Source organism: Bidens hawaiensis, unplaced genomic scaffold (genome assembly GCF_021521415.1).
Source record: "Bidens hawaiensis isolate Kalapana, Puna unplaced genomic scaffold, B.hawaiensis_p1.1 tig00044876_1, whole genome shotgun sequence".
NCBI classification, from domain to species: Eukaryota; Viridiplantae; Streptophyta; class Magnoliopsida; order Asterales; family Asteraceae; genus Bidens; species Bidens hawaiensis.
This window is the reverse complement of record NW_027497988.1, coordinates 1-16887: the sequence shown is the minus strand read 5'-3', so window position 1 is coordinate 16887 and position 16887 is coordinate 1. Positions and strand designations below refer to the sequence as shown.

The 16887-nt window shown below is 46.2% G+C and overlaps 1 protein-coding gene and 1 pseudogene across 1 annotated transcript in view; both read right to left on the bottom strand.

Moving 5' to 3' along the window:
• Positions 1–15479, bottom strand: part of LOC143595300 (transcriptional regulator STERILE APETALA-like) — a 33222-nt gene extending 17743 nt beyond the window's left edge. Inside the window, exon 1 of the mRNA XM_077074347.1 lies at positions 15446–15479. Coding sequence (XP_076930462.1) covers positions 15446–15479 — 34 coding nt within the window. The remainder of the gene's footprint in view (positions 1–15445) is intronic.
• Positions 15480–15577: 98 nt separating this feature from the next.
• On the bottom strand, positions 15578–16860 carry LOC143595298 (alpha-1,6-mannosyl-glycoprotein 2-beta-N-acetylglucosaminyltransferase-like; annotated as a pseudogene).
• Positions 16861–16887: the final 27 nt, after the last annotated feature.

Genomic DNA, 16887 nt, shown 5'->3' with positions numbered 1-16887 from the left:
ACGCCGAGGAACAACCCTTCGTACCCCTGTGGAGTGCGTGGAATGGGCTCGCCACGCTGCTCCCCATGGTGCGTTGGGGGAAGCCATGGCTAGCTACCAGGAGGGTAGGCTAACCAACGAGCTTCGGGTTCTCCAAGCCCGGATGCAGCCGCGCGTCGAGCTGCTTTGTCGTGAAAACGACAAGTTGAAAGCAGCTCGCGCCAAAGAAATATCTCAAGCGCGGGCTCTTCGGGAGGAGAACCAAAAGCTGTCCGCAGCTGCTACGGAGAAGGAGAAGGCCTTCAAGGCCCTCGAGGTTGAGGTTCAAGCGCGACTCGAGGCCCGCTCCAAGGCTGCCCAAGCTGTTAACGAACAGCTTCGGCTAGCTAAGGAGACTGCGAGGAACGCAACCGAGAGGGCCACCAAGGCTGAAGCCGTTGCTGAGCCTTTACGCGTGGAGAATGAGGAGCTCAAGGCCAAATTAGAGGCTCTCCAACGTGCTCATGATGCCTTGGCGATGGAATATGCCAAGAAGCTCCAGGAGATCTTGGACCAGAGGGGCGTGCTTGACCATACCGAGCGGAAGCTTAAGGGCGTCGAAGAGGCTGCCGCAAAGGAAGTTCTACTTGCCAACCTTAACAAAAGCGAAGCCGAACGCGCCTGCACCCAAGCTCAAGCCGCCCTTAAAGAAGCTCTGGTTGCCAAGGAATGGCTTCTTCGAGAAGCGTTGTCTCAGGTATGTCTATCTTCATGTCTTCAGGCTTTTCTTTGTAGATAGGGTGCTGACACTTGTATATTTTCTTATGTAGGTTGTGCATCGGGTCTTCTCAGAGACATCCTACGACGATGCAATGAGCGCAGCCCTCAACGCTTCTCACGAGGATGGGGAACGGGTCGGCTTCCTGCTTGGTCTAGGGTTTGTTGAGAAAGGCGTCCCGCCATCCAACTTCCCTTTGTACAATGTAGATACCGAAGCCATATATGACCAAGCAGTAAATCAATACGCCGCCTTCCCGCATCCGGTGGTGGAGAAGGTGAATGAAATTGCTACTGCTGATGACGGGCTACCTATCCTTAAGGCTTACCTTGAACAGCCACGCTCTACTGACGGCGCTGGTCCAAGTGGAAGTGGCCCTGAAGCCTGATCCTGAAGATCCCTTCCCGCTACTAGGATAGATTTAGTTTGTATAGATTTACTTTCTTGTAGGCGGGTAGTTACCCGGCCATTCTTGTAACGAATATTTATGAAATATAAATCTTTGCGCGGCTAAGACCGCTTGATTCATTGGATTCCTTGCTTTATAAACGTTATATGACTCACATACTTAAGTTTAAATTAGCAATTTTCCAAGTGTTAAGAATAAGTTAACCTTTGAACGTGGTAGATAGGTGTGAAGTTTTGCTTCCTCTTCCGTGATTGTGCGGGTAGGACCGTCACTTGCACGTAGTAGGATGGCTAAACTTTACCATCTGACCTGCGTGTAGGTTTACCTTATTTGAGGATAAGTTAACCTTTGAACGTGGTAGATAATAGGTGTGAAGTTTTGCTTCCTCTTTCGTGATTGTGCGGGTATGACCGTCACTTGCACTTAGTAGGATGGCTAAACTTTACCCATATCTGACCTGCGTGTAGGTTTTCCTCATTTTTTTTTTTTTTTTTTTTTTTAGGATAACCTTTGAACGTGTTAGATGATAGGTTGAAGTTTTGCTTCCTTGTTCGTGATTGTGCGGGTAAGACCGTCACTTGCACTTACAAGGATGGCTAAACTTTACTTACATCATACCTGCGTGTAGGTTTCCCTTATTAACGTTGTGTTTACGCGGGTTTTTTCCGCCTTCCACACGTAACGACTTACTTCTTCCCGTTTATGCGGTGAATACCGGTATCAGTGGGAAGTTCATAAGTATAAAGGTAAACACATTATGAAAGGAGAATCATTTCCATTAGAAGTGGCTCTAGGCCTTTTCTTTACAAGTTTTGGAATTGATCTACATATAACATTTGCGTAATTGAGCTCCATTCCATGTTCTTGGGATGGGAGTGCCATCGAGCCTTTCGAGCCGGTATGCGCCCTTTCCCAGGACTTCTTTGATAATGTATGGCCCTTCCCAAACCGGGGCCAGCTTTCCCGGGCGCTCTTGGTTTGAAGTCTCGTTGTTACGCAGTATGTAGTCTCCTATCTTGAAGTTGCAGAGTTTTACCCGCGTGTTGTAGTACTTTTGCATTTGTCGTTTGTAGTTCTCTTCACGCACTGCGGCTAAGTCTCTGCGTTCCTCGGTTAGCATAAGATCCAACCGTCTTTCCGCATCATTGTCTTCTGGCTGAATCAAGACCCTTGGCGAGGGTAGACCAATTTCGACCGGGACCATGGCTTCAGTGCCATAAGTGAGGCTGAACGGGGTTTCTCCCGTACTGGCCTTCTTCAGCGTTCTGTTTGCCCAAAGGACGTGCGGAAGCTCGTCCACCCAGCCGGATCTGTGTTCCGATAGCCTCTTCTTGATGCCTTCGACGATGCTCTTATTTGCTCTTTCCACCTCACCATTACCTTGCGGGTGTGCCACTGAGGTAAAGGTGTGGGTGATTTGAAGTTCTTTTAGCCACTGTTGTAGCTTCTTGTCAGCAAAGTTGGTGCCGTTATCGCTCACCAAATTCTGTGGAAGTCCAAAACGACAAATAATAAATTCCCAAATAAATTTTTTGATATGTTTCGCAGTTGTTTGGGATAAAGGTTTTGCTTCTATCCACTTGGTGAAGTAGTCGATGGCTACCACTAGGAACTGAACATTTCCTGCTGCTGTAGGAAATGGGCCTGTCACATCGATGGCCCACTTCTGAAATGGCCATGAAGAAGTGACTGGAACAAGTTCATTCTTCGGGCGGTGCGTGTTGGGTGCGTAAAGCTGGCAAGACCTGCATTTTCTGATGTATGCCAGTGCATCCGTATGCATCCCCGGCCAAAAGTATCCCGCGTTGTTTAGCTTGGCTACAACAGCGCGAGGACCTGCGTGTACTCCACAGATGCCTTCGTGTACTTCCCTTAGGAGGTAGTCAGCATCTTGGTTGTCCACGCATCTCAAGAGTGGGCCAAGAAAGTTACGTCTGTAAAGGATGTCGTTGACGAGCTGATAATTCAGTGCTTTACATGTGACAAACTCCAATTTAGGCAGTGTGTCATGGAAGTTATTAGTTACAAGTTTGTAACTTATCAATTTATCCTCTCGTATAATAATTAGGTAGCGTTTGGTATACAGGAATGGAGGACGGAATAAAATGATCCATTGTGAGAGAATGAAAAATAGTGTGTTTAGTTGACCAAAGGAATGGAATGACTCATTACCTAGTCCATTCCATTCCCTCTAAAATACCTCAATTTCATTGAATTCAAGAATTCAAGATTAGGGTTTGATCAAGAACTGAAGATCCTTTGAATCCAATAAAATAGTGTGAATTAGATAAAGATTATAACATTAACATGGATGGGTTTGTGGTAAAGATTAAAACCCAGATGGGAATCAAACAGTATATATCAAATTCATGGAATAAAGGTTGAGATTCTTGTAAAAAGATCAAGAAAACAAGAATTCAAGAATTTTACCTTTGAAATTGGATTCTTTTGGGATAAAGTTTGCACCTTTAACTCTTTTGGAATAAATGAAGATAAGGGTGTGACATGGAACAATATTCTTAACAAATTGCTACTCAAAATTGACTCAAACACATGATTTTTAAATAAAGATTGGTTTACTGTAAATTGTTAGCAAGATATGCCAAACTTGGAGGATGAACACTGGAGTTTAATCTTTTAAAAATTTAAAAATTTAAAAATGACAACTTTAATGATGAAAATTTGGTGTAAATAATAAAATAGTTGGTGAAAAAGTGTTGATGGGCCATATAGATTAGAAACTAAAAATAAAAATAAAAAAGGCCTTGCAATTTTGAGACCGACAGAGCTTGTTTGTTTAACATTATTTTGTGCTATGTTGTTTTGTTTACTATATTTGGGGATTTGGCTAGATTGGAAGAAGGTGAGTTGTGTGGTGTTTTGGTCCAATGAATTTTAAAAAAATATTGCAATTTGCAAGAGTGAAGAGGTAGGTCCCAGCAGAGGTGGTTAGGACCCGCAAGACTTCCTTAAAAGGAGACGTCTGCGCAGTTGAACACGCAAGACTCCTTAAACGGACGTCTGCGCAGTTGAACCCGCAGACTTCACCATAGGGACGTCTGCGCCGCGACCTACCAAACCCGCAGGACCCACCACGCTCAGAGTTGTGACGACCACACATGCGGTACGCAAGCTGGTCCCGCAGGAAATGCCTCCCTATGGTTTCCAAGTATCCACCTGTTCCCGCAGGTGCGGATACCCGCCATTAGGGACTGGCCACCCGCGCAGCATGGCTACACGCATAAGGCTCAAACTCAGTAATAATTCAGTAGTCACCTGAAGAAGGAATGAGCAAAGCCGGGAACATTCCCGCATAAAGGCGGGAGGGGGAAAACTCCCGCCTAAATGAGCCAGTCCGTATAATAATGGAGGATCTTTTGTGTGATACCTGACGAGGTATGGACAAAAGATCTGACCAAAGATACGACAGCTCACTGACAGCAGCATGGCAGACAACACGCCACAGCACTGTGACCAATAGCCGCCGCCTGCTCACCAACTCCTGCCATACCACGTGCCTAGCCTGTAGTTGGTGGAAAAGGAAAAGTGAACAGCACGCCTGGTCACTGTCAGCCGCTGCCTATCCACCAATTACCAGCAGAGCACGTGCGTAGGCCACAGTTGGCAGAGTAATAGGCCGGCTAAACCTCCTTGGAAACCCACCTTCGGCTATAAAAGACATCAAATGGTATAATCATTTCATCATCTAATATCTTGTATAATTTACCTGATAACTGCTCTAGTATTAATAATATACTTTTATATCCAAAGAGTAATATAAACTGATTCTCACGCCGGAGGGTGGTCACAAGGAGGAACCCCCCCCCCCCCCTTTCTTAGTGACGAGCTCACGGTGTCTGTTTTGCAGGTTATCGGAAGAACCATCTTGCCGGAATTAACCCCTCGTGGGAAACGTCTATCTAACCCTCAGGTTACTTGTAATCTGTCAGGGTTCGACTGGTGTTTCTTCATTGGCGCCATCCGTGCATAAAGCTAGAACTTTATTTTTCTCCAGTTTTTTCAAAAATTTCTGGAAAGATGGTTAAGGATACTCCGGTCCCAAAACCGAGTAACCAAGAGACTCCGGTAATTATGACCCCAGCTATAAGGGGGAATACCGAGTACACAAACTTTACGAACACTACCCCAGCTACCCAAGCCGGGGCAAGTGAAGTAAATAATCAAACACTGGGATTCACCGATACCCAGTTAGAAAATCAATAGACGAGGCTCCCCTGCCAAACACTCGATAAGGTTAAAGCGTGGGCCGAAACACGTCAAAAAGAGTTCCAAGCTGAGTTGGATGAACGTTTACGTTCACTCCAACAAGTGGAAGAATTCGAGTACGACGATGATTCGGAGGAATCCGAGGAAGACGCGAACCCTCGTCATAGGGCGAAAGGGAAGCGTAAAGAAACGGATTCCCAACCGAGAAGGCGTTTTGGAGAAGCATTCAGTCCAATAAACGTAGGCAACAGCCCATGGGACTTCTCCAAAACCTTCACGCCAACTGCGGCAAGGGCGGGAACGTCCAAATTCGCAAGGGACATTGCGGAAGCAATCGCCCCAAGAAGTGCCAAACAAATGTCCAACATAGGCACGTACGATGGTATTTCTGACCCTGACGATCACTTGAACAGATTCATCGCGGGGGCGACCGTCAGTAACTGGACGGAACCTACGTGGTGTTATATGTTCCAAATGACGCTGGTCGGGGCAGCTAGAGCGTGGTTCGACCGTCTGCCGGTCCACCACATCTACGATTGGGCAGACTTCCAACAGAAGTTCAGCCAACACTTTAGTCAGCAAAGAAAGTACACTGAGGAGCAGTGGACAATCCTCAAGTGCGTCCGAGAGGAGGAAGAATCTTTGCCTGACTTCATCACTCGCTTCAACTCGAAGAAGCTAAGCCTGGGCAACGTTAGCGAAGATCTCGTTCGCGCCGCTTTCATCCAGGGCGCAAACGACCCGGAACTCATCCGCACCCTGACGGGCAAAGATGGCATGCCATCCACATGGGATGCCATCATGACCGCAGCTAAACGCTTTGCGGAAACCGAGAGGCAACTGGGTAGAGATCTTCCACAGAGCACGAACCTCTACACCCAGAAGACGAGGGAAAACAACGTCCTTACCGCCAGATTAAACAAAAAGCGGAAGCTGGGCATTTGGCAGTCAAGGGTAAACTTTGACACCCCGTCCGGTTTCCAACATCGGTTGGGCGGAAGAGATAACGTGAAACCGGAGAAGAACTCCAGGTGGACGCCACTCACAAAGAGTGTGACCGAGATATTCGCCACGGAGGAGCTCCCGTGGCCAAAGGCTCCGTTTATCCGGCATCGCCACAACGCGGATCGGAGAAAGTATTGTGATTTTCACAAAACCAAAGGCCACAACACTGAGGAATGCTTAGACGTAAAGAACTTGGTCGAAGCATTTGTCAAGGATGGGACACTCGCGCACCTTGTGGCGAAGTGAGCGTCGAGCAGGCTGATGCGTGAACCCCAGCTGGGGAAACGCACGAATAAAAATCGCAGCTTCAACGGAGACCACATACTGCGTAAACAACGAGATCCCGAACAAGATACATGTTGGCTCGATGGTGCTCCCATCCAAGCCACGCCTAATGGGAGCTCAATTACACAGTTTGTATGTAGATCAATTCCAAATTTGTAAAGAAAAGGCCTAGAGCCACTTCTAATGGAAACGATTCTCCTTCAAATTGAAGCTGATGATTTTACATTTATATTTTATGAACTTTGCACATGGAGATGCCGGTATCCGCCGCATCAAGTGAAGAATCGTTGCGCAGGGAAGGCGGCAAAACCCGCACAAACCCAAAAGAATCAAACCTTCACGCAGGTCAGTTAAAGGGGAAAGGTTCAACTATCCCACTATGTGAAAATGCCGGTATATCCGCATGAATCCTGGTAGAGGAAGCTGAACACTAACCTATTAACAACCACGCGTTGAACGGTCGATTCGAACACTAATGTCGGTAGTCATCGCATCAAGAAGAGTCATTGCGTGGGGAAGGCGGCAAAACCCGCATAAACCCAGAAAATGACAAGACCTTCATGCAGGACAGTTAAAGGGGAAGAGTTCAGCCATCCCACTATGTGAAAGTGCCGGTATACCCGCATGAATCCTGGTAGCGGAAGCTGAACACTAACTCATTAACAACCGCGCGTCGAACGGTTAAAAGTCATTCTGAAAGGATAAAGAAAAACCTACGCGCAGGTCAGACATAGGTAAAGTTTAGCCATCCTACCAAGTGCAAGTGCCGGTCCTATCCGCACACTCACAAAGGGGGAAGCAAAACTTCAACCTGTCAACCACATTCAAGGTTAACTTATTCTAAACACTTGGGAAATCGCTAATTTAAACTAAGTATGCAAGTCATATAAGGTTTATAAAGCAATGAACCCAAAGGAAATAACAGTCTTATCCACAAAAAGATTTGTATTTCACAAAAGATATATTACATGAATGGCCGGGTAACTACCCGCCTACAAAACAAAATCTAGTCTATCCTAGCAGCGGGAAGGGATCTTCAGAATCAAGCTTCAGGACCACTTCCACTTGGACCCGCCCCATCAGATGAGCGTGGCGGTTCAAGAAAAGCCTTGAGGATAGCAAGTCCATCATCAGCAGCAGCGACTTCCTTCACCTTCTCCACCACCGGATGCGGGAAGGCGGCATATTGGTTCACCGCTTGGTCATATGCAGCTTCGGTGTCCACATCGAACAAAGGGAAGTTGGAAGGCGGGACGCCTTTCTCAACGAACCCTAAACCAAGCAGGAAGCCGGCCTTTTCCCCATCCTCATGAGAAGCGTTGAGGGCTGCGCTCATGGCATCATCGTAAGTAGTCTCTGAGAAGACCCGATGCACAACCTACAAAGAAAATACAAGTGTCAAACACCTTTTCTATGTACAAAGGAAAGCGTGAAGACGTAAAGCTAAACATACCTGAGACAACGCTTCTCGAAGAAGCCATTCCTTGGCAACCAGAGCATCTTGGAGGGCGACTTGAGCTTGAGTGCGGGTGCGTTCGGCTTCGCTTTTGTTAAGGTTGGCAAGTAGCAATTCCTTTGCAGCAGCCTCTTCAACACCCTTAAGCTTCCGCTCGGTGTGGTCAAGCACGCCCCTCTGGTCCAGGATCTCTTGGAGCTTCTTGGCATCTTCCATCGCCAAGGCATCATGAGCACGTTGGAGAGCCTCTAATTTGGCCTTGAGCTCCTCGTTCTCCACGCGTAAAGGCTCAGCAACGGCTTCAGCCTTGGTGGCCCTCTCGGTTGCGTTCCTCGCAGTCTCCTTAGCCAGCCGAAGCTGTTCGTTAACAGCTTGGGCAGCCTTGGAGCGGGCCTCGAGTCGCGCTTGAACCTCAACCTCGAGGGCCTTGAAGGCCTTCTCCTTCTCCGCAGCAGCTGCGGCCAACTGTTGGTTCTCCTCCCGAAGAGCCCGCGCTTGAGATACTTCCTTGGCGCGAGTTGCTTTCAACTTGTCGTTTTCACGACAAAGCAGCTCGACGCGCGGCTGCATCCGGGCCTGGAGAACCCGAAGCTCATTGGTTAGCCTACCCTCCTGGTAGCTAGCCATGGCTTCCCCCAACGCACCATGGGGAGCAGCGTGGCGAGCCCATTCCACGCACTCCACAGGGGTACGAAGGGTTGTTCCTCGGCGGATGTTCCATCGCGGAACATACACTTCATTGGAATCCGACACTGAAAAAGAAACAAAGCAGTTAGGAAAAAGATGAAGAGATATATAAGAAAGGCCAAAAGAACCCTACGCACCTGTAGGGTCGATCACAGGCAATTAGCCACCGAACCCATCGCCTGAACCTAAGGGAAATCCATCCAAAAGGTCGGGCAGATGGGAAGGTGACAAAGATTGGCGAGAAGCCCTGCGCGTACCTGATGGGCCGGCCGTCGTTGCCGGTGGCGGAGGCATAGTAGCGGCCGCCGTGGTCGCCGCCGCGGTCGCCGCCGCAGAATCCGCAGCAATCGTAACCGCCGGCTCGGTGAAAGATGCTGTAAAAATCGCACTTACCACCGGCGGTGACGTCATCTCAGCTGGAACAGTCGGCTCAAAGGAGTGAGCAACTGATCCAGCGGAAGCAGGCGCAGGCGCCTGGGTCGACGCCTCGGGTAGGCTGACCGAGCCTACCGTCATTGGCGGAGAGGTACTCCTCTGCGCTCCACCCTGGAATGCGTCAACATCCACACCTGCGCAAGAAGATAAGTGTTTCAATAAATTCATGAAGGATGATAAATCTACAAAGATAAGAAGGATGTTTGTACTTACGGGTTTTCTTGAGCCTGAACGTACGGACGGGCGGGGACGAACCCGATGGAGCCGGTCTCTTGATGCCGGTCACCGTCGTCGTCATTGGTTCTCCGGAGGTAACAGTCGTAGCCTCCGGAGCAGTGGTCTTCTCACCACCAGGGTTCCCCGCCACCTCTTCACTATCTGACTCGGTGTCAGATAGAAGCACCGGATCAGCTGTGGAGGCCACCTTCTCCTTCCCTTTCCCGCCGGCAGCCCTCTTCTTCCGCACCAACGGAGGACCATCTGCGGATTCCTCAGAAGACAGGATGTCAGGAATTCCAGCAGCGGGAACAGCATTGAGGGGTGGAGGAGAGAATAACGCCTTACCTGGCCGCCGGTGGCTCAGGATCTCGTGGCCCAGCGGATAGACCTCCACAAACCGATCCGCCGTTTGTTCCAGGATGGGCAACTCGTTCTCGTCTAGAGCACGAGTACCCACCCGCCCGGGACCGTCAGCTTCCCGCGGGTACAGGAGCGACTCCAAATCGTTCCCCTCTGAAAGAAAAGAAACAGTTAGAAGACAAACTCATATCAGCAAGAATGACAAGACATACCATAAGGAATAGAATTCAAACCGTATTCGAGAAGGATGGGAAACCGAGACGCCTCCTTCCATACCCGGCTCATCCCCAGCATCACCATCCCGGATTCCGCAAACCGGTAAACCGGAGATTGGACCCGAGATATCTTCGCGAACCATTCCGCCTCCTGGTAGTTGGAAGCGTGAAGGCTCGGAAGCGCTTGCCCCTTCTTAAACTTCATGGCAATGGGGATGGCGCGGGCAGAAATGTAGAAGAACTCCCGCTTCCACGATCGGAGACTGCGCTCGGTCGCGCAAATCTTCAAACCCTTGATCCGGGTTGTCAGGGTGTACCACCCCTGGATGCACCTCCAAGTATAGAAGGTCATCAGGCGGTCCACATAGGGCTCAATGCCCAGAATTCGGCACACCCACTCGAAGTGCCGAATCTTGGCAATCGCCATCGGATGCACCTCGGTCAGGTGCACACCGTGCCTCTCCAGGACACGGTACACAAACTTTGTCAATGGGAACCTAAGGTTCCCATAAACAAAGAATGCAGCATATACCCCGATCTTGCCACTGGGGGCATCGTACACAGTCTGCTGAGGTTCAGGAAACTCAGGCTCAAGTGACTCAAGCATGAATTTCCTGACGACATACTGGTACAGATCGATAGGTAGAGCACACTGGCACTCGCCAGCAGTACTCCTATCGTCGGCTTCAGCATCATGGGAAGACATATTGCAGAGGAAGAAGAAACGATTTCGGAGGAATGCTCAACTAAATAAGAGAGTATTCACCAGAAATCGCCTTAGAGATGAAGAGAAGAAGTGAAGATGTGAATTACAAAGGACCCTCTTCCTCTTTATATAGTGATCGCAATTAATGCGATGAATTTAATGCGGAGGAGAGAGAAATTGAAGGTGCAATGAAACCGTGACATGTGGCACCAGGCAAGCTGGCAACAGCTGTTGAAAGGACGAGTGCCATTAATTTTGCGGCCACGCGCCCGAAAAATCGCGCCCACGCGCCGTAAAAAGCGTCTGGAATGACCATATAATGTCACGTCGCCATAACTTCCAGCACGTCCTGACACAGTCATAAGAAACCGTCGCACGACGACTGTTCTTATCCTTTCACCAACTCTTCAAATTTCAAAAATTCAAAAAGATTCGAAAAGTAAGCGGGAAAAACCCCTTACCCTGGCTATCCAGTTGACCGTAAGACGGCTGCGGGTACAGTGTTAAGGCAAAACCCTTCACATACCTAGCACCCGCAGGGAACAGAGGCCAAGAATACCCAACTATGAAGTCGGGTGCGGGTACAGTGTTAAGGCAAAACCCTTCACATACCTAGCACCCGCAGGGCACGGAAACCGGAAAAACCCAACTATGAAGTCGGGTGCGGGTACAGTGTTAAGGCAAAACCCTTCACATACCTAGCACCCGCAGGGAACGGAAACCGGAAAAAAACCCGACTATAAAGCCGGGTGCGGGTACAGTGTTAAGACAAAACCTTCACATACCTAGCACCCGCAGGGAAGTGAAGCCGAGAAAATCTTGGCATTCCACCCAACTACAAAACGGGCACAGGTACAGTGTTAAGGCAAAACCCTCCATATACCTAACACCCGTAAAAAGTCATACCTCGGCACCCAATTGTAAGTCGGGCGCGGGTACAGTGTTAAGGCAAAACCCTTCACATACCTAGCGCCCGCAGGGGATTAAACGCCAGGAACACCTCGGCAACCATAAGTCAGGTGCGGGTACAGTGTTAAGGCAAAACCCTTCACGCACCTAGCCCTGCAGGGATTTAACGCCAGGGATACCTTGGGAGTAAAGTAACTAATAAGACGAAGTGCGGGTACAGCGTCAAGGCGAAACCCTTCGCATACCGAGCACTCCATGGGAATTGAAACCAAGAAGGATCTTCTGGGCCATGCTTGCAGAAACGGGATTAACATCCCCGCATAGCGGGAACGTCAAGAACTAGATTGTTTGAAACTTCAGGATGGAATTGGTGGTTATAACATGATTGATCACTATGTTCAAAACCACCAAGACCTCATGGAGAATCTACACAAAAGGTTCTAAACGCTCCTGACTTGCGGGGAGGTTACAGACCTATCCGCATCATCCCAGAGATCAAGTAGAACATTGGGAAATTCTGCGTGACATTGGGAAACCCGTGGGTAAGACTTCCCGCGGAAAACCCATAAAACTAAACCCTTTTCAAAAACCCCTTGCTTAAGTCCAAAAGTTCACCTCACTTTATTAAACATTCATGAGCAGAACATTGGACTGGGGGGACTTGAAGAGGTAGGTCCCAGCAGAGGTGGTTAGGACCCGCAAGACTTCCTTAAAAGGAGACGTCTGCGCAGTTGAACACGCAAGACTCCTTAAACGGACGTCTGCGCAGTTGAACCCGCAGACTTCACCATAGGGACGTCTGCGCCGCGACCTACCAAACCCGCAGGACCCACCACGCTCAGAGTTGTGACGACCTCACATGCGGTACGCAAGCTGGTCCCGCAGGAAATGCCTCCCTATGGTTTCCAAGTATCCGCCTGTTCCCGCAGGTGCAGATACCCGCCATTAGGGACTGGCCACCCGCGCAGCATGGCTACACGCATAAGGCTCAAACTCAGTAATAATTCAGTAGTCACCTGAAGAAGGAATGAGCAAAGCCGGGAACATTCCCGCTTAAAGGCGGGAGGGGGAAAACTCCCGCCTAAATGAGCCAGTCCATATAATAATAGAGGATCTTTTGTGTGATACCTGACGAGGTATGGACAAAAGATCTGACCAAAGATACGACAGCTCACTGACAGCAGCATGGCAGACAACACGCCACAGCACTGTGACCAATAGCCGCCGCCTGCTCACCAACTCCTGCCATACCACGTGCCTAGCCTGTAGTTGGTGGAAAAGGAAAAGTGAACAGCACGCCTGGTCACTGTCAGCCGCTGCCTATCCACCAATTACCAGCAGAGCACGTGCGTAGGCCACAGTTGGCAGAGTAATAGGCCGGCTAAACCTCCTTGGAAACCCACCTTCGGCTATAAAAGACATCAAATGGTATTATCATTTCATCATCTAATATCTTGTATAATTTACCTGATAACTGCTCTAGTATTAATAATATACTTTTATATCCAAAGAGTAATATAGACTGATTCTCACGCCGGATGGTGGTCACAAGGAGGAACCCCCCCCCCCCCCCCTTTCTTAGTGACGAGCTTACGGTGTCTGTTTTGCAGGTTATCGGAAGAACCATCTTGCCGGAATTAACCCCTCGTGGGAAACGTCTATCCAACCCTCAGGTTACTTGTAATCTGTCAGGGTTCGACTGGTGTTTCTTCAAAGAGGATAAGCCATTAAGCCCCCACTCTGTTTTATCTACTTTTGTGAAATAAAAGCTTGAGTCAAGTTGATTTTAATGATTCCTAGTTAAAAAATAAGTTTGTTTGACGAACATGTCTAAGCTTTAGCTTTACTTATTGAGTTTGAATAAGCTTGTATATATACACGAGCCTATTGTTTATATAACTTGTATTTACTTTATTATAGATATATTTGCATAGTTATAATATATTGTGTGTACGTATGTATTTAGAACTATAATATAGTAATTAAATGATACATAAGAATTTTAACTATATATTAAAGAGCAAAACTCGAGCAGTAAAATTATTGCTCGAAACAAACCGAGATCAAGCTTTTGTGATATGGATGAGCCAAGGTCGAGTATAGGTGAGCTCAGGTTTGGATCAGCTCGTTTACAACCCCTACTTTCCTCCCCTCCCACAGCTCTTACGAGTGTCTCATCTTCATCTCTCCTTCACATCAATGGAGTCTTCGCCACTCTTCTCCACGTGAGTCCAAGAACACCCTCTAAAGCGGGGTGTTGTGGATGATCTAACTCGACCAAATAGTTTATTCTTGTTCTTTCTTCCTTTTACTTTGGATGAATTTTCGTTTTTATATAGTCAATATGTATGGATCTTATATCATGTATTTTGTTTTATGAGGTTAATTACTTTTTTCTTGTCTATAAAATGAATGTTTCCCCTTGCTTATAATAAGTCATTCCTGGTAAAAAAAAGAATTGTTCCTTATATATTTTCTCTCTAGTTTTCCCTCTTGAGTTCTTTTTAGTTTTCTTTTATAACATCTGCCTCTCTGATAATTTCTCTCTAGTTTTTTCTCTTTAGTTTTCTTTTATAATTTAGGTCAGCCCCAATAAAAAAGTTGGCACCGATAAGATTTATAAGATTTAACTGGAACATCTTGTGTTTTATGCATGTTTTATACGAGAGTAATTCTTACGTAGTATTTTATTCAAAGGTATTACAATTGTGGTTGTTGGCTAAAAGATTCTAATAAGTAAGAAAATAAAAGGTAATCCAAGGTTATCAGTTTATCACCATCGAATCCAACACTTTCAAAAACAAGAACAAGAAAACACACACTACTAATAATTTGTCGGAGATCTAGTTAATAAAATCTCTAAAATTAATTATAAATTAAGTAAATTTAGTGGCTCTACATCGAATCTTGGAAGTACCATAAAACAATTGTTTTCCCTTTGAATATAACATGGAGATGTTGACTTGGTGATAGTTTGTATAGTTGACTATTAGATTAGATTAAACATTAAGATTGGATAGTGGTTTAAATATTTAAACTGAATTTTAGCGACTCTGGCCGAGCATGACTTTGCATAAGCTCAAGCTTGACTTGTTTAACCTAATTTAAAGCTTTATTTATAAATATGGAACTCGAATCACAAGTAATTTTATATATTCATAACTATAATATTATATATAACCATGTAACTTTTTTAATTATTTTTATATATAAATATTAGTTCTATGTAAATATATAAAATAAGAATGTATAACTATGGGTTCGTTTAAGCGTATTAGCCTAAATAAGCTAATATACGAAACTCGAGCCCTATTTATTAAAAGAGCCCCGATAATAATATATGCCCGAACTCTGGCTCAACTCGTTAAGTTAGCTTGAATTGACTTTTTAGCAATCCAATCTCAAATAACTCATGAACGACTCGTCTTCTATACCGAACTTATAGTTTAGAATAAATTCACCTCAACATCACCATGACACCATGTAAAGTTTATCTAAATAGAACCACACTAAATATTCTCCATCAATGTCACCATGTTAAATATATTGCTCCTTAGGATATTAGGGGTATCAATCAATAAGGAAGCGTTATATCAAAAGCAGGGAGTGTATAGAGATTTATAGATAAAAGATATAAAGGTTAGCTTGAAGTATGTCGCCGATAAGAAGCCAAGCGGTTTAGGGTGGAAACCCGATTCGGGTTCAAGGTACCCGAGATGAAACCGAGCTCCACCCTGAATACCCTTGTTTTAGCAACTGAATTACATTCCATCCCTCTAAATACTTATAAAGTTACATAATTCCAAAAACTCTTCTAGAAAAACTACCATATTTCCAAAAAGTAAATATTCGTTAAAAAGCAAGCAAACAAAACTACAAAAGTATAACAAGTGGATACTATTCATCCCAACGTTAGACCTAGGAGAAAAAGAAACCAAACCTTTATTCCATTTCAAGAAATCAAATCTAACATGTATGATAAGATGTCCATTGTCCAGTCTTTAACTACATAGTACATACAACAAAATATTCAAAATAATTATAACACATCAAAATGTTTTACTCCTCACATGATACATTTTAGCAAAATCCAAACACAACTGATGATCTCTTTTATCCCCCCCCCCCCCCCACCCCACCCCCCTAAACCCGCCTTTATACCCGTCTTGATCGCGCATAACATGCACACCCCACTCGGGTTTTATATTCACAACTTTGTCAACCTCTTCGGTGTCAATATTCACCACACCGTTATCCACACACGCAACGTTTGCCCCTTGACACTGGTGCAACCCGCACTTCCCAAAGCGCACCGCGCTAGCCCTCGGTCCACGTATCGAGTAAACCGGCCGACCAAACGACGGGTAAACGGTCACCCACATCGTTATATCCCAGTTATAATCATCAAAGAAACAAAATTCCTTAGCTTTTCTATGTATTTTCCTCCACACCGTTCGGTTAAACGTGTACCCGATGTTACCCATTCGTTCCGCTACCAAACTATCGAAATTCTCGCCTCGGGATTTCACATTACTCGGAGCGAGATTCGCAGCGTAACAATCGGGGCATTTTGCGGGTTTTAACTTTGTTAATAATTTCAAATTGTGATACGCGTTTGGGAAGATGAAATGGTCTTCTTCGATAAAAGAATATCACCCGAATGACCCGTTGTCTCCTTTATCCCGTCCCAGACCGTGTTCATCATCCACCACCAGTGATGCTTTAACGACACGATCTTCGGTGACCGATGGTTTCCATATTGGTCGGTTGTGCCCTCGCATTGTTTCTCACTCGGGTCCTCTTTATCTTTACAATCATTAACCGATACTCCCGGAAAACTGTTCGGAAAAATATGAGGCGAAAAGGGTGCGAACACTTGTTTCACTTGACAAAATTTAATCCCGTCAACAATCTTGTTCATTTCTTCAAAGTACCCATCGTGACTTACAATCAACAACGTTTCGTTAATACCCGACACACGAGAAAGACTATCCACAACCAGTTTGAGATACTGCGGATGATTGTGAACATAAAGCACGATTATTATCCGGTCTTTCGCTAAACTCAGATACAAATCCATGTTTCTTGGCGGCAACTGGTTTTTACCCTCCAACATTCTCGACAAGTGGTTATGTTTCGGAAGCTTAATACTCTTCAAACCCGTGACGTTAAAGCTAAACTCGGTACTAATACTACTATCGATTTCATTACTTGAACTGATCGAACCGTTTGAGTTCA